The sequence below is a fragment of the Bison bison genome, unplaced genomic scaffold, assembly GCF_000754665.1.
Source record: "Bison bison bison isolate TAMUID 2011002044 unplaced genomic scaffold, Bison_UMD1.0 scf7180017858886, whole genome shotgun sequence".
NCBI classification, from domain to species: domain Eukaryota; kingdom Metazoa; phylum Chordata; class Mammalia; order Artiodactyla; family Bovidae; genus Bison; species Bison bison.
Genome location: NW_011489458.1, coordinates 91,782 through 110,679, shown reverse-complemented (window position 1 = coordinate 110,679; position 18,898 = coordinate 91,782). Strand labels below are relative to the sequence as shown.

The 18,898-nt window shown below is 47.5% G+C and overlaps 3 protein-coding genes across 3 annotated transcripts in view; 2 read left to right on the top strand and 1 right to left on the bottom strand.

The window, feature by feature from the left end:
- Positions 1 to 924, bottom strand: part of NHP2L1 (NHP2 non-histone chromosome protein 2-like 1 (S. cerevisiae)) — an 8,951-nt gene extending 8,027 nt beyond the window's left edge. The window contains exon 1 of the mRNA XM_010829898.1: positions 800 to 924. Coding sequence (XP_010828200.1) covers positions 800 to 802 — 3 coding nt within the window. The 5' untranslated portion in view covers positions 803 to 924. The remainder of the gene's footprint in view (positions 1 to 799) is intronic.
- Positions 925 to 2,941: 2,017 nt separating this feature from the next.
- Positions 2,942 to 13,472, top strand: LOC104981206 (chromosome unknown open reading frame, human C22orf46). Its single transcript, XM_010830205.1, has 3 exons — positions 2,942 to 3,157; positions 5,225 to 9,678; positions 13,370 to 13,472. The coding sequence occupies exons 1-3, from the start codon at positions 2,942 to 2,944 to the stop codon at positions 13,470 to 13,472; spliced, it is 4,773 nt and encodes a 1,590-aa protein (XP_010828507.1).
- Positions 13,473 to 13,487: 15 nt separating this feature from the next.
- The window catches only part of MEI1 (meiosis inhibitor 1), a 55,768-nt gene continuing 50,357 nt past the window's right edge, over positions 13,488 to 18,898 (top strand). Inside the window, exons 1-3 of the mRNA XM_010829884.1 lie at positions 13,488 to 13,658; positions 16,130 to 16,253; positions 17,076 to 17,126. Of these exons, the coding sequence (XP_010828186.1) occupies positions 13,488 to 13,658; positions 16,130 to 16,253; positions 17,076 to 17,126 (346 nt within the window). The remainder of the gene's footprint in view (positions 13,659 to 16,129; positions 16,254 to 17,075; positions 17,127 to 18,898) is intronic.

Sequence of the window (18,898 nt, the reverse complement as noted above, 5' to 3'; positions counted from 1 at the left end):
ATTTCCGAGGTTACCGCCTCGCAGGAGGAATCTTTCCTGCATTCCAGGCTGGGGTTCCTTCCAAACGCAGGCTCCAAACGCCAAGTGAAAGTGAAGTAGCTCAGTCGTGTCCGACTCTTTGCGACCCCGTGGACTGTAGCCTACCAGACTCCTTCCTCCATGGGATTCTCCAGGCAAGAATACTGGAGTGGGTTGCCATTTCCTTCTCCAGGGGATCTTCCCGACCCAGGGATCGAACCGGGGTCTCCCGCATTGCAGGCAGACGCTTTAACCTCTGAGCCACCAGGGAAACCCCCAAACGCGAAAGGCCCCTTTAATCCCTGGCACACGTAACTTGCGACAGGCACTAGGCGTAGACCCATGGAGATACCCTTCTCCTGAACCTCAGCAATGGGAAAGTGGAGCTGGGGAGGATGATCCAAACCCAGGGTTCCACATCATTCTCTAGCGACCCCTCCAAAAGAAATATAAAACCAATAAAATCAAATTTTCTCATCCGACTTTCTACTCTGTCCCACGTGGGTCGGTCCCTTTCTCTCAGGCCCTCTCCGCTCACCGGAGGCATTCGGCCAGGAGCACTAACTGCTGACAGACGCTCCATCACAGAATCCGGGACCCATCTCTAGCGTTCTAACCTCGGACCGGGAGAAAAGACAGTGCTTGGGGCTACTCGGCCGTCCGAGCTCGAACCCCTCGCCGAGACGGCGACACCGCGCATGTTCTAAGCCGACAAGTTAGTGAGAGAACAGAACCCCGAGTCTCCCACTTCCTGGCTCTTCAACCAGGCGCACGCACTCACCATAGCTGCGGTTCAGTGATACCGTCCCTCCTCAAGAAGCACAGGCGACGTTAGAAAAGAACTTTCCGCCGAAAAAAGTCGCAGGGAAGAAGTGGAAATGGCCGCTAGCGGCCGGAAGCGGAAATGACGTTGAAAGAGGGCGGCTCTCCCCTTAAAGGGCAACAGCGCGGAACGACTTCAGTTCTGGGGGGAGGGACCGCCTTTGCCGTAGTTTTAGTGTTGTTTTATTACCAGTTATTGGCAGGAACAGTGAGTTCGATACCCAAAATATAATGCACCAAAACAAAGAATTTTAGTGGTGTCATTCCATTGCTAGTTTATTTTGTAGCACATTTAAATTTAAACATTACTTTGCCAACAAAGGTCTGTCTAGTCAAAGCTATGGTTTCTCCAGTAGTCATGTATGGATGTGAGAGTTGGACCATAAAGAAAGCTGAGCCCCGAGGAATCAGTGCTTTTGAACTGTGGTGTTGGAGAAGGCTCTTGAGAGTCCTTTGGACAGCAAGGTGATCAAACCAGTCCATCCTAAAGGAGACCAGTCCTGGGTGTTCATTGGAAGGACTGATGCTGAGGCTGAAACTCCAATACTTTGGCCACCTCATGCGAAGAGTTGACTCATTGGAAAAGACCCTGATGCTGGGAGGGACTGGGGACAGGAGGAGAAGGAGACGACAGAGGATGAGATGGCTGATCACATCACCGACTCGATGCACATGAGTTTGAGTGAACTCCTGGAGTTGGTGATGGACAGGGAAGCCTGGCATGCTGTGATACATGGGGTCGCAGAGTCGGACACGACTGAGCGACTGAACTGAGCATTTAGCCAAGATGCATTGTGTGGTATATTGGGGTTTTCTTGTGTGTTTTTTAACTTCATTTGTTTATTTATGGCTGTGCCGGGTCTTCATTACTGCACTTGGGCTTTCTCTAGTTGTGGCGAGCGGAAAGCTATTCTCTAGTTGCAGTGTGCAGGCTTCTCATTGCAGTGACTTCTCTGGAAAGCTATTCTCTAGTTGCAGTGTGCAGGCTTCTCATTGCAGTGACTTCTCTGGTTGCAGAACATGTCCTCTGGGGCATGTGGGCTTCAGTAGTTGCAGTGCAAGAGCTTAGTTGCCCCATGACGTGTGAAATCTTCCCAGACCATGGATTGTGGAATCAGTGTCGCTTGCCTTGGCAGGCAGATTCCTAACCACTGGACTACGAGGGAAGTCCTGGGCTCTTAGAATAGAGAGATACTTTCCAAATGGTTGGTAAATAGGTGACACCCTTCTACTGTAACCCCAGGGACCACTTTTGTGTGTACATGCTCAGTTATGTCTGATTCTTTGTGACTCCTTGGACTGTAGTCCATCAGGTTCCTCTGTCCATGTTATTTTCCAGGCAAGGATTCTGGAGTGGGTTGCCATTTCCTCCTCCAGGGGATCTTCCCCACCCAGGGATCAAACCCTCATCTCCTGGGTCTCTTGCATTGATAGGCAGATTCTTTACCACTGCACCATCTGGGAAGCCCCAGGGACCACTTACAACCCAGAAATGAAGGAGTTAAGGCCTGGCCCATTCTGATTGGCTGAAGACCCTGCCTGCTCTGTTATTCAGTATTTTGTTCATAACCTTTGGGTGAAAGTCTTCAGGATAGCATTTATATTCCTATCAACACTGATCCTGAGTTGGGAAAGTAATCCCCCAACAAAAAATCAGGATATGCTGGGTGGTTAAACAAGAACACACATGTTCAATAGGGTGTTCATTAAGTGTTTGATATTGGATACCTGAAGGACAAATGGATGAAAGTATCCCATAGGAAGAAAGAAATCCAACAGACTTCAGTTCATCCCTCCATCAACATGGGGGGAACATAGCCTCTTCACTCCAGAGGGCAAGGTGTTTAAGTTCTTCTTCCTCTTAATTCCTTTTGGGCCGTTCCCCAGTGTTGTCCTCATCTATACTGTGGCCATGTTAGCCAGCTCTGATGTCACGTGCAGCAGCTGCAGCTAAGGCCGCAGCATCAAAAGCCTTTATGAGGTGGCCTTAGTGACAGCAGTTCTATGAGGCAGGGGCTACCCCGCCCCGCAGTGGCCAGGTCAGCCATATCAGCCCTGCCCTCCAACTCCAGAACACCACCTGCCTGACCTAAACCGTGTCATGTTGCTGCCCCTCCTAGGCGCCTGTGCTGTCATGGGGCCGTTCCGGGGTCCTGAGTGGGAGCCAGTGCGGGGCCTGCTCTCTGAGGATCGCAGCTGCAGGGACCCTCGGTGCTGTGGCAACCTGCTTGTCCTCTGCCTCTTTCTGATCTGGCAGGTCCGGCACTACTGGCATCAGGTCACCAGGACCCACCGCAGCATGAGGAAGTTCATCAAGGTGAGGGGGTCCCACCCACCTCTTTCCCTCCACACCATGATTGTGTGTCATTTGTTAGGGACCCTGTTCTATGCCCTGTGTACCGGAGATGGATTCAGACTGAACTCTGATGAACTCAGGAAGAGCATTTTCTTGCCTCAAAGCCAGAAGTCACCCTGGACTTCTCTCTCCCTCATGCCACGTGTTCAATCCACCTGCAAGTCCTATGGGCTTTACTTGCAAACCATATCTCAAATCTGATCATTTCTCAAACCCTCACCACATTCTTCTGCACTATAGGTACCACCTTCTGCCTGGTTCCTGCCTCCTCTCTCACCCAACCATGGAGCTCAGTGCTCCATGCAGCCAAGAGAATGAACTTCTTTCTGTCTCTTTTTAAAATTTTTCATCCAAGGATAATACATATATACAGATTATAAGTGTGTATTTTTATTTTTAAAATTTTATTTATTTTAAAAGTTTATCATCTTAACTATTTAACATATATATGTATATTTTGTATACTTATACGTCCATATATTGTATATTTATTTATTTTGGGCTGCACTGTGTCTTAGTTGTGGCATGCGGGATCTTTGATTGTGGTGTGCAGGCTCTACATTGTGGTGCTTGGTTTTCTCTCTAGTTGTGATGCCCGGGCTCAAGAGCCCCCCAGGCTCAGTAGTTGTGACAAGCAGGCTTAGTTGCCCTGTGGCATAGTTCCCCCAACCAGGGATCAAACCTGAGTCCCCTGCATTGGAAGGTGGATTCCTAACCACGGACCACCAGGGAAGTCCCAGATTATAAGTGTGTAGATCAATGAATTTTTGCAAACGGAACACATCCAGGTGCAGCATTAGATTAAGAAAACAGACCACGACCAGCAGTGCAGAAGCTTGCAGCACTCCGCTGATTTCTAAAAGCATTAGACTGGTTTTGCCCATATGGCATCACGCAGTAAATATTCCTTTCCACCTGGTTTAGGCCTAACATTATGTTCATGAGCAAGAACAAACTTTTAAAAACAGATCATAACACTTTGCCACTCAAGACTTTGCAACAACTCATGAATATACTTCCAGTCAAACTCAGAACAAAATCTAACTCCTAACCACAACTCCAAGGCTTGGAATAATCTGTTCTGCATTTCTCTCTGACCTCATCTCTTCGTGCTGTCTTCCTCACTCACTCCTTCCATTCTGACTACACGGCCTCCTAGCTGTTCTTATACAAACGACCCTGTTCCATCCTCAGGGCCTCTGCATGAATGTCTCCTCACCTACAAGTTTCTTTCTTCAGACGTCGCTTGGTTTGTCCCTTGCTTCATTCAGGTCTTCAGTCAAACATCACCTCCTCTGAGAGGATTCTCTGACAAAAGGAGCTAACCCCGTCCCTACTCCTGCCTTTGTTCCCGTTAGAGCACTTTTTGATACCTAACATCATGTTGTATACTTGGTTATTGTGTCTTCCAAGTCTGGAAGACAGCTCCCAACAAAGACTTTCTGTCTTGTGCATGCTGGTACATCCAGCACCTAGAACAGTGCGTGGCCTGGAATAAACTCTTTATCTTTCTTTCTTGAGTATTTTCTTTTCTTTAAGTTTAATTAATTAACTTTGCTGTGCTGGGTCTTGGCTGCTGCGTGAGGATTTAAGAGTGGGGATTACTCTCTAGTTGTGTTGTGTGGGCTTCTCATCGTGGTGGCTTGTTTTGTTTCAGAGCATAGGCTCTAGGCACACAGGCTTCAGAAGTTGTGGCGCCCAGGCTCAGTTTCAGCTCGTGGGCTCTACAGCACAGGCTCAGCAGTTGTAGCGTAACAGCTTAGCTGTTCCTGCGGCATGTGGGATCTTCCCAGACCAGGGATGGAACCCACATCCTCTGCATTGGCAGGCAGATTCTTATCCACTGTACCGCCAGGGAAGTGTAAATGAATACTTTCTTGAATGAATATTTTCCTTAAGAGAAGTGACTCCCCATTTCCTGAACCCTAGCATCCTCATCTGGATAATGAGGATTACAACCCTGATCTGTGAGGATTAGATGAGATAATGTAAATGCAAAGATTTTTACTTCTCTGTTCTTACCTACAGGTGCCATCGCAGAAGTGGGCAGTGCCCTCCATGAGACATGACACTTTTATCAGGCTGACCCCTGAATTCTTTCTCAGTCCTGGCAAGTTCAGGGGCCTGGATGCTCATGCCCAACAATGGGCCCGAAGAAAGAGCAGGGAATACTGGAGGAGCCTCGAGGAATCGTGGACCCAATATCTGCTCTCTTGTCAGCACCCATGTCACCATTTACTGTGGGATGCCTACACCTCTTCTGATCACATCTTTTGCACCACCTCCTTTCCAAGCACCAGTATGCTACCTCGGGACTGTTCTTGGGAAGCATGGCAGGTACCCTGGTGTTGTAGTGATGATCAGACTCACCTGATTTGCAAGCCACAGTCCCCTGCCCTGGACAGGTGCCAAAGGATGGAGCAGCTGTTGGTCCATCCCCAGGAAGAACTGGCACCACTGGAGCATATTGTCAGCATGAGATGCCACCCCACCTCCGTGACCCCTCTCCCAAACCTCCCTTCAGCCCAGAGCTTGCCGTTTTGTTCCAGAGAGTTCCTACCGGTTCCTTCCAACCAACGAGTGGGAATGCCCACGTGGAAATCCTGGGGCTTCCCACAAGAGGCCTGCACACCAGGAACAGAAAACCGGACATTAAGCAGAGAGGCTAGTAGACAGACCCAGGCTCCAGGGTGGGCGAACCAGACAGAGAGCAGAGGGGATAATGCTTGGGAAATTCAGGCATCTGGAAGGCAACTGCCAATAAACTTTGGGATGGAGGACATGGCAGAGAGTAAGGCCCTGGACTGCGGCAGCCGGAGACTAGTAATAAGTAAGGCTGTTGGCGAGATCTTGACACCATGGTGGGAGAAGCAGGACCGGGTGCAAGTTGAAAGTAGAGCTGAGATTCTATGGAAGAGAAGTCCCGGGGAGGCTGGAGGCGAGAATCTTCCTGAAACCCAGGCATGTAGAGGAGAGAAAGTAGAACAGTTAAGATGTAAAATTGATGCAGAGATCCAAACACCAATGTGGGAAACTCAGGATAGGAAAAGGGATAAGGATGCTCTAGAGACCCAGTCTTTTGAGAACAAGGAGGCCAGAGGAGAGGATGAAGGAAAGAATGAGGCCCACGTGTTGAGGAAGCAAGGCCAAACTGGAAGTGAGAATGGTGAGGATGCCCGGCTCCCAGGGTGGGGAAAACAAGAGCAGATTACAGGTGATACTAGTATAGAAATTCAGGCGGAAGAGAGGAGAAAAGAAGACCGGGGTGGAGGTGAGGGTGCTGTGCAAATCCAGGTATCTGGGAGGGAGAACTTGGGAGAAGTGGAAAATGAGGATGGCATAGAGACCCAGGCCCTGGGGTGGGGAAAGCAGGAATGCGTTCAAAATGAGAATGTTACAGAGATCCAGACACCAGGATGGGAGAAGCAGGATCAAGATGGAAGTGAGAAAGCTGGGAAGGTCCAAGTATGTAGGGCAGAGATCCAGAAACAACTAAGACATGAACTTCAAGTGGGGTGGAGTAATCAAGGCGTAAAAAGAGGTGAGGATGCTGGGGAAAGTCAGATATCTAGAAGGAACAGCGTCAGGGAGATAAGAGAGGAGGATTGGGTGGTGATCCGGGCACAATGCTGGGGAGACCAGAAACCAGGAGCAAGCGAAATTGACAGAGAATTCAAGACACCATGTTGGGGGAGTGAGGACCAGATTGGAGGTGAACATAGAGCAGAAATTCAGGCACTGGAGAAGAGAGACCAGAGAAAGGACAGAGATGAAGATGATACAAACACCCTGGCACCAGAGGCAGAGAACCCGAGACAATTAAGAGGTGTAACTCAGGTAGAGACTCATCCATCAGGGATGAGGAACCAGGAGAAGTTTGGAGATGAGACTAGTACAGATATCCAGGCAACGGGGACGAAAAACCTGAGAGAGTTTAAAGGTGAAGATAGTAAGGAGACTCAGGAACTTAGGGAAGAAAACCAGTACCAGTTAAACAGTGAAATTAATGGAAATATTCACATACCAAAGTGGAAGAATCAGGAACACATTAGAAGCAGGGATGGTCAAAATACCCAGGCATCTGAGGCAGAGAACTGGGGAAAACTAGCAAGTAAAACTGATATAGTAACTAATTCAGCAGAATGGAAGAAAGAGGAGCAGGTTGGAGGCGAGAATGGTGTAGAAATTGAAGGTCCAGAAAAGAGAAACCAGAGAGAAGCTGGAGGTGAGGAAGGTACAGAGACCTGGACACCTGGAGGAGAAAACCAGAATCAGTTAAGAGATGACTCTGATGAAAAGACTCATTTGTCAGACAGGAAGAACCACGAGCAGATGGGAGGTGAGAATGAAACAGAAATTCAGATACCAGAGAAGACAGACCAGAGAGAACCTGGAGCTGACGATGGTGTAGAAACCCAGAGACTTGAGAGAGAGAATGAAGGACAATTAGACGGTGAAACTGGATTGAGCCACTCACCAGGGGGAAGACACTGGGAGCAGACTAAAGGAATGGATAACCCAGAAAATCCAACATTGGAGAAGAAAAGCCAGAGAGAGGTTGGAAGCAAGGATGGTAGAAATATTCAGAGACTTGGCGGAGGGAAGCAGAGACTGTTGAAAAGTAAGGTTAATGAAAACATCTGTTCACCAGAGTGGAAGAACCAGGAGCAGACTGGAGGTGAGAAAGGTGCAGAAATTCAAATACAAGGGAAGAGTAACCTGAGAGGGATCACAGGTGATGATGGTAAAGAGACCCAGGCTCATGGTGGAGATTATCAGGGAGAGTTAAGAAGTGAAACCAATGGAGAGATCCAGATACAAGGGCAAGGAAACCAGAACAAGGGTGAAGAGGAGGATGCTGCAGAAATTGGGGATGTAGGGAGCCAGAGAAAGTGCAGAGCTGAGGATGCTGGAAGGCTTCGAGTGCCAAGGCAAGGAAACAAAGGCCAGGTCAGAGGAAAGGATGCTGCTGAAGGCCCTCTCCAAGTTGACTGTTCTGGCCGTGAAGGGCCCCCAGCCCTCACTGGCTCTGACTGTGGGGCCATGGATCAGGAACAGGCTGTGGCCGCTGCTCCCCATCCTGAGATGAAGGCTCTCCCCAACCACAGCGAACTCTTCCTGCTTATCAGTGGAGAGGGGGAGCATTTGGCCAGCCAGAGCACGGCCACTGCTGGGAAGCCCAGAGTCGATGTCATTCCAGCTTCCCGGCAAGCCAGACCTAAACCCCAGAGAAGCCGACAAAGGGACGGAAGAGTGGATCCAGGGAAGACCGCTGACCGGAGTGGACAGCTCCGGAACCCACAGTCTTTGGCTGCTCCCCTGGGCTTGCCCTCTGCCTGCCCCTCTGTCTCATGTGGCCACGCCCCCCAAGCCGGTACAGCTCCATTGGGTGATCCCACTGCCCTCACTGTCCTGCCCAAGTGGCCAGTCCTCAAGAAGAGTCAGCGACAGCTCCTGGAGTCCCTTATGCGGCGGAAGATCGCCCACCTGAAGTGGGGCCTCCCCCAGCGGATCCTAGAGTCCTACATGCACTTTAATGTCTTAGGACCACGCCCACTGCCTCTTGCTGGGCAGAGGTTCCCTGGGTTGCACATGGCCTGTGAGTTGCAGGGGCAGCAGGAAAGTGAGGCCCAGGGCTCCAGGCCAGGCCTTAAGTCCCAGAAGTTTCGGACCCCCGAAGGGAAAAGCTCAGAACCTACACAGGCCAGAGCTCTAGAGAAGCCTAGCGGGTCCGGGTCGGAGCCAACGGGCAGTTCTATCCCTCCTGTAAAGCCTAAGAGAGTCAGACCACCAGAGGGCGCCAGAGAACCACAGGATGTCCAGAAAGAGGCTCCTCCCAGGGCGGAACTCACGGCTTCCAGGAACCCCAGGCCTGCTGCAGAATCTAGCAGCTGGTGGCGCCAAGAAAGGGTCCAAGAACCTTCCAGTGAGAACAGCAGGGGGGGAAAGATGGTCAGGCCGGGGATCTCCCGGATGGCAGAGAGGGCTTCCCGCAGAGTGAGGGTCTCATACCCCAGGGCAGGCTACGACTGGAGGAGGGAACACATATCTCAGAAGCCCCTCAGATTCCAGTGTCAGCAGCCCTCACACAAAAGAGGAAGCCTGGAACCCGAGGAACGCAGAGGGGCTGGGCAGCTGACTTCCTCCTGTTCCACAGACACCTTCAGCTTCAAAAGGAGTCTCCACTGTGCTGCGACAAGGCTGAGCATGACATTTTTGAACAAGAACTCCCGGTCCCCACACTTGGCCAAGGCCCAGCACTCAGCCCCCAACCTGAGTGTGAGAGATCCTGGTCCTATGCCGCTTCCCAGAGTGAGTGCCCCACAGGCCAGGGAGGGCAGCATCAGAGTCCACACTTCTCTGAAGAGGAACCTTGAGCCACCAGGTCACTGCGGTGCTGGGGCTCCTCGTCTCAAGACAGAAGAACTGGAGGAAATTGAGAACCCACATGGGGCCCTATGGAATCCACCAGCCCCCAGAAAGTCTGGTTTGATGAAATATTTGAGGGGTTTTCTGCTTCAGCATGGCTTTAGGAAGTAGGCTGGGGGCACAGAGTCTTCAAAACACATCCAGAGAAGGCATGAGAGTGGCCTGCTAACCCCTAAAGGGGATGATAAAATAACCTCTAATAAAATTGGTTATTTAAGCCCTGTCAGGGTTCTGATTTCTTTTGATACATGTTTTATAAGTGCCTCTTTTGGGGATGGGATACCGTATGGGTGGGATAGCTACTCTACGGTTTCGAAGGTTTGGGGAATGTGGTTCAGCCCAATGCTGCCTCCTAAACACCTGCCCTCTCCAGGTACTCAGAGGAGGGTTTACTGAAATTTCTATCATGGTTCTGTCCTGTCCTACTGCTGCTAAATTGCTTCGGTAGTGTCCAACTCTTCACGACCCTGGGGAATGTAGCCCACCAGGCTCCTCTGTCCATGGGATTCTCTAGTCAAGAATACTAGAGTGGGTTGCCATTTCCTTCTCCAGGGGATCTTCCCAACCCAGGGATCAAACCTGAGTCTCTTATGTCTCCTGCATTGGCAGGAGAGTTCTTTACCACTAGCACCACCTGGGAAGCCCTGTCCTGTCCTCAGTTTAGTTCAGTTCAGTCGCTCATTCATGTCTGACTCTCTGCGACCCCATGGACTGCAGCACACCAGGCCTCCCTGTCCATCACCAACTCCCGGAGTTTACTCAAACTCGTCCATTGAGTCAGTGATGCCATCCAACCATCTCATCTGTCATCCCCTTCTCCTCCAGCCTTCAATCTTTCCCAGCATCAGGGTCTTTTTCAAATGACTCAGTTCTTCACATCAGGTGGCCAAAGTATCGGAGTTTCAGCTTCAACATCAGTCCTTCCAATGAATGTTCAGGACTGATTTCCTTTAGGATGGACTGGTTGGATCTCCTTGCAGTCCAAGGGACTCTCAAGAGTCTTTTCCAACACCACAGTTCAAAAGAATCAATTCTTTGGCACTCAGCTTTCTTTATAGTCCAAATCTCACATCCATACATGACTACTGAAAAAACCATAACCTTGACTAGACAGACCTTTGTTGGTAAAGTAATGTCTCTGCTTTTTAATACGCCATCTAGGTTGGTCATAGCTTTTCTTCCAAGGAGTAAGCGTCTTTTAATTTCATGGCTGCAGTCACCATCTGCAGTGATTTTGGAGCCCCCCAAAATAAAGTCTCTCACTGTTTCCACTGTTTCCCCATGTATTTGCCATGAAGTGATGGGACCAGATGCCATGATCTTAGTTTTCTGAATGTTGAGCTTTAAGCCAACTTTTTCACTCTCCTCTTTCACTTTCATCAAGAGGCTCTTTAGTTCTTTGCTTTCTGCCACAAGGGTGGTGTCATCTGCATATCTGAGGTTATTGATATTTCTCCTGGCAATCTTGATTCCAGCTTGTGCTGCATCCAGCCTGGCATTTCTCATGATGTACTCTGCATATAAGTTAAATAAGCAGGGTGACAATATACAGCCTTGACATATTCCTTTCCCTATTTGGAACCAGTGTGTTGTTCCATGTCCAGATCTAACTGTTGCTTCCTGACCTGCATACAGATTTCTCAAGAGGCAGGTGAGGTGGTCTGGTATTCCCATCTCTTTAAGAATTTTTCACAGTTTGTGGTGATCCACACAGTCAAAGGCTTTGGTATAGTCATGTCCTGTCCTATTCCAAGTTAATTTTGATTGAGGTAGTATGCTCAAACAGCCTTTTCTGCTTGAGGAAGGGGTGGTACTTTGCACTGGACACTATTATTCAGGTCCTTTTGAAGGACCTGAGGGAAGAGAGCTTGACCACTGAGTAGCTGCCATTCTGGGATTCTGCTGTCAATGTATAGATCTCATGGAGAAAACATTTCTACCTCTTCAGTTCTCAAACACTGGTTCTCAAGTCATTAGAAGCTGGAAAAAACAAGGAATTGTTTGCCTGCTCATGCCTGGGGCTTCCAAGGTGGTGCTAGTGGTAAAGATCCCACCTGCAATTCAGGAGACATAAGAGATGAGCATTCGATCCCTGGAGCAGGAAGATTCCCTGGAGGAGGAAATGGCACTCCACTCCAGTATTCTTGCCTGGAGAATCCTATGGACAGAGGAGCCTGGTGGCCTACGGCCCATAGGGTTGCAAAAAGTCGGACATGACTGAGCACGCAGTGTAGTCCTCCTGACGTATGGCCTCCAGAACTGAGAGAATAAATTTCTGTTGTTTCAAAACACCAAGTTTGTGGTAATTTGTTAGAGCAGCCATAGAAAACTAATATACCCCAATATTTAGCAGCTTAAAGCGACATTAAACTTTTTTTTTTTTTTGCCACACCATGCAGAACACAGGATCTTAGTTCTCCAAGCAGGGATCAAACCCATGGTCCTGCATTGGAAGCCCAGAGTCTTAACCACTGGACCACCAGGGAAGTCCACAGGAGCATTCCTTAACTCACAGTTTCCGTGAATCAGGAATCCAGGCACAGTTTAGCAAGATGACCTTGACTCAAAGTATCAGTTATCTCCTTCAATGCTAACAGCTTGCTGGGCATTTTTGTGCTAATTAAATTCTTGTAGATTGACCGATTTGGTTAATAAATTTAATAAACCAATTTTTCTTCTTCAGGATTCCTTTTGGGCTCACAACATTGCAAGTACTGTGCAGCTCTCTGTGAGAGGATATTTTAAGGGGATCACCTTAGAATCTCTGAGAGAAAGGCATCACCTTAGATTGTTTGAGAGAAAGTTGTCATGTAAATTTAAAATAATAGTGCTGACAGTTTTTTCGAAAAAAATCACTGAATTCATTTACTTTTTTAATAGCACAAATAGATTGTTTCCTTTCCTTTCTTTTTCAAGGCTAATAACAGCGCCTTTATAAATGTTTTTCAACCTTCGGCACGTGGTGAAGCCGAATTCCTGCAAGTTACAAGAGCAAACATCATCTTTTAGGATTTGAAATAGCTCAACTGGAATTCCATCACCTCCACCAGCTTTGTTTATAGTGATGCTTCCTAAGGCCCACTTGACTTTGCATTCCAGGATGTCTGGTTCTAGGTTGGTGATCACATCATCATGATTATCTGGGTCATGAAGATCTTTTTTGTATAGTTCTGAGTATTCTTGCTGCCTCTTCTTAATATCTTCTGCTTCTGTTAGGTCCATATCATTTCTGTCCTTTATTGTGCCCATCTTTGCATGAAATGTTCCCTTGGTATCTCTAATTTTGTCGAAGAGCTCTCTAGACTTTCCCATTCTATTGTTTTCCTCTATTACTTTGCCAACAAAGGTCTGTCTAGTCAAAGCTATGGTTTTTCCAGTTGTCATGTATGGTTGTGAGAGTTGGAGTATAAAGAAAGCTGAGTGCCGAAGAACTGATACTTTTGAACTGTGGTGTTGGAGAAGACTGAGAGTGGAGGCAGGAGGAGAAGGGGACAACAGAGGATGAGATGGTTGGATGGCATCATCACCGACTTGATGGACATGAGTTTGAGTAAACTTCAGGAGTTGGTGATGGACAGGGAGGCCTGGCGTGCTGCAGTCCATGGGTCGCAAAGAGTCGGACACGACTGAGTGACTGAACTGAACAGAACTGATAAGAGCAAACAGCTTTGAGCTTAGACGTACAAAGTGAGTCCTGAGTCCCTTCACCTGCCTTTAGGTGCCGCTGCTCTCCTGAATTGCCAGGTACTCGGTTTACGCAGGCGCATTACCCTCCTCGTGCGCCCGCGCCGAGCTCTGCCAAGTGCGCTTGCGCATAAACTTGGCGGGAACAGTGCTGTTGCGGTAGAACGCGTGTCGAAGGATGGCTGTGAGGGAGGCGGCGGCAGGCCTTTCCGGGCCCGGGAGGGACGAAGAGGCGGCGCTGCTCTTCGAGAACGCCCATTACCGGCCCGACTCGCGCTGGCTGCTGCCCGTGTCCCCACGCTGCTGCCTGGCCTGCGCGCTGGAGCTGCTGCCGGAGCCCGGCGTGTCGGTGCGAACTGGGTCCCAGCATTTCCCTCACCAACCAGGCCCTCCCCTCAGCGGAACAGGTCGCCTGAACCTGACGCACCTCCGGGGAAACTAAGCCGGGCCCCCGCCTGGTTAAATCTGGCTCCTACGCAGACCCGCCCCTCACCCTACCCCGCAGGCCGCCCAGCAGCCTCTTTCATAACGAGGCCCTGAGCTTGGCTCTGCGCCTCATGTGGGCCCACGCTCTCCGCACTAAATCCAGGGCTCTCAGGGCCCTCCAAGACTCATTGGCACGCGTTCCCAGCTTTCCCTCTGCCCTCCTCTCAGCCGTCCCGCCCTTTGCTGTCTCTCCCCTTCTCGGGGGTCCAGCCTTCGCTCGGGCTGCCTCCCGCGCGAGCGCCCGCGCAGCCTGTGGGCCGGGCGCACACACCGCGGGGCCTTACTCCCTTCAGCTTTCTGAGGGAAATGTGAGGCGGGGGCGCCTTGGGCTCTGTGGCAGCAGGAACGAGGAGTGGATGTTATGGGCGGGCGGGAGTGGGGTGAGGGGAAGACCTTTCTGAGAGGCAGAGCCGGCTGGAGCATGATCTGCCCGCTCCCTCAATGTCTGCCCACTTATGCTGTGAGTTTTTTGTCCGTGGACGCCTCCAAGTAGAGTTCGGGAGATAACTTGTTTTTCAGATTCTCAGGAGCAGAATTCTTACCATGGGGTGGGTGGGGAATCAGCTAGATCAGCGGTCCTCAAGGTTTTGCTCTGGGGATACCGTTCCACTTTTTAAAAGTGTTGAGGACCCCAGAGAGCTTTTGTTTATTTACTGTGTTGAAAGTAACAAAGTTTAAGATACTCATTTAAAAATAATAGTAAATCCATTACATATTAATGCAATTCTTTTTATTTTGACAAAAAAATAGGTAACATCCCATTTACCATTTTGACTCTTAAATGTACAGTTCTGTGGCATACATGATTTTCAAAATGAAAATAACTACTTTCAAAACAAAGCAGATAATGGAAGGAATGTCTGTTTCACATTTTTGCAAATTTTGTTAATGGCTGATTTAATAGAGGACGGCTAGATTTTTGCATTTTATCTGTTGTGATATATCTCCTTGGAAAAACTCTACTGTACACTCAGTAGAATAAGTGAAAAAGTCAAATAGCATCTCAGTATTATATGGAAATAATTTTCGTCTTGTGGATCTTCTGAAAGGATTTTGGGCATGCTCAGGGTCCAAAGACTATACTCTGAGAACCGCTGGACTATCTGATAACATCTATAATATCACTGAGGCTAAAGTTCTGAGACTGCCATTCTTGGACAGTGAGAGGTACAAAGATGAATAAGACAGTGAGGTATGGGAGAAAATAAGAGAACACATTTCTGGGAATTTAGAAGCTGGACATGTTTATAGTAAGTGCTGTTTGGTGGGATAAGGAGCGAAATTAAGGAAGTTTTTTTTAAGAGGAGGAAGCATTTGAATTACACTTGAAAAGATGGGTGATATTTGGGCCAAAGGAAATGGGGGAGCTTTTTCCAGGAGGTGGGATTAGCAAGGATGAGTTTGGAGAGGTCATCAGAATGTGTTTGAAGGGCAATTGAGGGAGGTGATATTGGAGAGCCAGGGTTGAGATCAGTTCCTTTAAGAGTTTGAATCCAAGCTAAGGCTTGGATTTAATCTAGCAGATGAAGGAATGTCATTGAAATTTTTTGAATAACTCATTTAGGTCACTAGCTTAATTATGTGGGAAGAACTGGTGAAGTTCACGAATAAGAGACTTGTAATAGCACAGGTTAGAGGCAGTAAGAGATGCAACTTCACCTTTTATTGAACGTACTTGTCTTAGCTTCATTTTTCACCAGCTGAAGGGGTTAATGTAGTCGGTTGTACCTGTGTTCATGTTCTATCCTCAGTACACCCTTTTTTTGATCTATCTTTTGTTACTGTCTTGAACACTTTGCACAGCTGCTCCCCAGTTCCCTGTACAGGGAGGCAAATTGAGTGTGAAGATTTATGTCTACACTGAATGGAAGGATGCATTTTTCTCTACCTACTTCAGTGAGACTTATGAGGGTCCGCAGTATCATTCTCATAGACTGTGGAAAGAGCCTTGGACAAGACCTGGTTGGATACTTAGATTTGAGTCCTTGGCAAAGTCTCTGACCCTCAGTTTTCTCATCTCCAAAACAGCAATAGTAGTACCTTTTCCTGCTTGCTTTACCAACTCAATTAGGCTTAAATGAGCTAGTAGACAAAAGAGTGATTTGTGAACAGTAAAGTGCTCTGTAAATATATTGTATTAGAAACCTTAGTTCTTATATCATCCTTTGTTTGAACATGTGGATTCCTGTGTGTAAATGATGCCTCTTTTCATACTCCATAGTTCAGATGATCCCGCTGGTGTAATCTTGTAGTTATATTTGGGAATTATACTTGTTTGGGTTCAAAACAACTGAGACTTGGTTGCTATTGAATATTTATTTCATCTGCCCCTAGTTGGTGCGCAAGAAGCACGTGCTGTCCAGCTTCCGAGATGCTCTCATGAAGCATGCCTCCCTGGTTGTGCAGCTGGTGGCTCAGGATCAGAGAGTCTGTATCCACTTCGTAAGCATGCTTTTCGGTGAGACTGAAAAGGAAACCTGGAGTGAATTTTGCCTGTATACTTTGTACATTTGTTTTTGGGGTCTTGGAGAAATGGTCTTGGAATGATAGTTTCCACTGTTTGCAATGTAAAAGTTTAACTTACTAACAAATTATTTTGTTATAATGGTGAAGAAATGTCCCCTTCCTAAGATACACGATGCATTATATTGTAACTGGCTTTACTATAGCTCAGGTGTTATTAAAAGTGTGAAGGTGGATGTGTTCTTTTAAAAAATCTAGACTGTCTGGTCTTTGAACAGGATTAATAGTCAGATCTGGAGTCTGCTGATCTGACTGTGACCTTGATTGAGTGACTTCTTTTCTGTACCTTTAGTTTCTTCATGTATAAAATAAGATGAATTAAAAAGTCCCTTCTCTTAATACAGTTATAATGTCCTATGGAATGAGCCCTTTCAGGGAGGAAAGGAGCCAACTTAAATTGAATGCTTTTCTCTGCTAGAGGCTTTTCAGGCTTTCAACTGCCAAAATATTCTTTTAAGGGAGAGAGGATGATCCCCAAGGCTCAGGCAGGCCTTAGCTAACAGCTGGTGGAACTGGGATTTTACCCCAGGTCTGTTACAGACTCCAGAACACACAGTTTTTATACTGTGCCACACTGACTATTTTTATCCTTTTAAAGCCAGAGAGCTGTTATTGAAAATCTGGGGTTTGGTGCTGAGGATAGAATTTAGCTGGGACATTGCTTAAAGCTGCTATTAGTCTTAGAATTCATAGTGTGCCTTTCTGGATTTGTTTCTCTTTTAACTGTTAACCATCCCCCTCTTCCTTCTGCTCTAAGGACTGTTATGTAATGTAGAGGATGGGAGCATAACAGACCTCTGTATTGAAGGTAAGGTAAAACTCTGTGTTCTCAGCATTTGAAGCCGGGAATATTACCCTGAATTGCAGCTCTAACTATTTGAGACCTGGATGAAATTTTCCATTTTACAGACAGATAAAGAAAACTCAGTTTTTAATCATTAATTCTGCCTTTTTTTTTCTTGGCACCTACTCTGTGTCAAGTACTGCATTAGATACTAGTGATATATCTGACATAATTCCTGCCATGTAAGAGTTTACAGTCTGGAGGAGAGGTTGGCTGGTAAATAGCAACGGCTGATAAGTGCTATTACAAAGACACGTACAAACTCTGCTTTTTTTACATTAGTGTTGGGTGATTGGAAGTTGTCTGCACATAGATGGTATTTAAAGCTGTGGAAGTATCTGAATTTACCTGTAAGACTCAAGAAGAAGGAAGACGAGCATTGGGATGAAAGGATTCTTGCAGAAAGAACAAAGAACTGTATCAGTTAGGAGTCTAGTGAGGAAACACAAACCACTCAAGTTATTTGAACAGAAAAAAGAACTTTAAAGAATTATTAACTAGGTAACTAAAGGCAAAAAGAGAACCAAGTTTTCACCAAGGTAGCAATTTCTGAAAACAGCTGCCACCCCTGGGACTAGGGAAGCAAAGGGAGAGGTTGAAATTATTAAAACTTACAAGTTTGGAGGAAGGACCCCATATATGAAACTCAGACCACTGAGGAGAGGATGCTGCTTGGCTGCTGCTGGCTCCATGACCATACAGCCATAGAGTTAGCAGCTGTAACAGCTAGCAGTTGTAACAAATAAGTCAATATGATCTGTGTGTACTTTTGACCATCTCTCAGTATAGAGAGTGTGGATAAACAAATGTCTCACTTGAAGTTCCGACGGCATGGGTGGGGAGATCTCCCTTTGCCATTTTCCTCAAGGCTGCCCTGTTGTTATTATTTAGTCACTAAGTCATGTCCGACTCTTTGCGACCCCATGGACTATAGCCTGCCAGGCTCCTCTGTCCATGGGATTATCCAGGCAAGAATACTGGAGTGGGGTGCCATTTCCTCCTCTAGAGGATCATCCTGACCCAGGGATTCAACCCATGTCTCTTGTTTGGCAGGTAGATTCTTTACCGGTGAAAGTGAAAGTCGCTCAGTTGTGTCTGACTCTTTGTGACCCTTTGGATGGTACACTCCCTGGAATTCTCTAGGCCAGAATGCTGGAATGGGTAGCCTTTCCTTTCTCCAGGGGATCTTCCCAACCCAGGGATCAAACCCAGGTCTCCCACATTGCAGGTGGATTTTTTACCAGCTGAGCCACAAGGGAAGCCCCAAGGCCACTCTAGAGTGGAGCTATAATCCTAAAGCCATCCGCTTCTGGTAGATGCCAGCATAGCTTGGAATCCTCTGGAAACTTCATGAGGTGGTGAGCACTAGATGGATATTGCAAAGCTAGAGGGAGAAGGACTTGCTCCTTCCTCACTATTTGCTGTTTACTTCCTGCCTTCTTTCTGTTTCTGTCAGTGTTGTTCTAGAATGCTTCTTTACTCTGGGAGTGGTAGAGTCTTCCCTCAGCAGCAGCCAAATCTAGTTTGCCACTTCCCCCACACTTACAGAGCAAGCCTCTTCACTCCTCATCAAAGACACCAGCAGAAGCACACAAATGATTGTATAGAAGGATAGGTTTGGGGTTGAGTGGTAATATTATTGTCAACTATCAGCACAAGAATTAACTCATAACTCTTTTTTAGTATATGAAGTAGCAAATTCTAAGGAAGGAAAAAAGTGGAAATAATATAATGAT

Coding starts and splice junctions, on each gene's coding strand:
- LOC104981206 (XM_010830205.1), top strand. CDS start 2,942: ATGTTGCTGCCCCTCCTAGGCGCCTGTGCTGTCATGGGGCCGTTCCGG. Junction 3,158..5,224: donor GCATGAGGAAGTTCATCAAG/GTGAGGGGGTCC, acceptor TCTTACCTACAG/GTGCCATCGCAGAAGTGGGC. Junction 9,679..13,369: donor AATCCACCAGCCCCCAGAAA/GTCTGGTTTGAT, acceptor CTGAATTGCCAG/GTACTCGGTTTACGCAGGCG.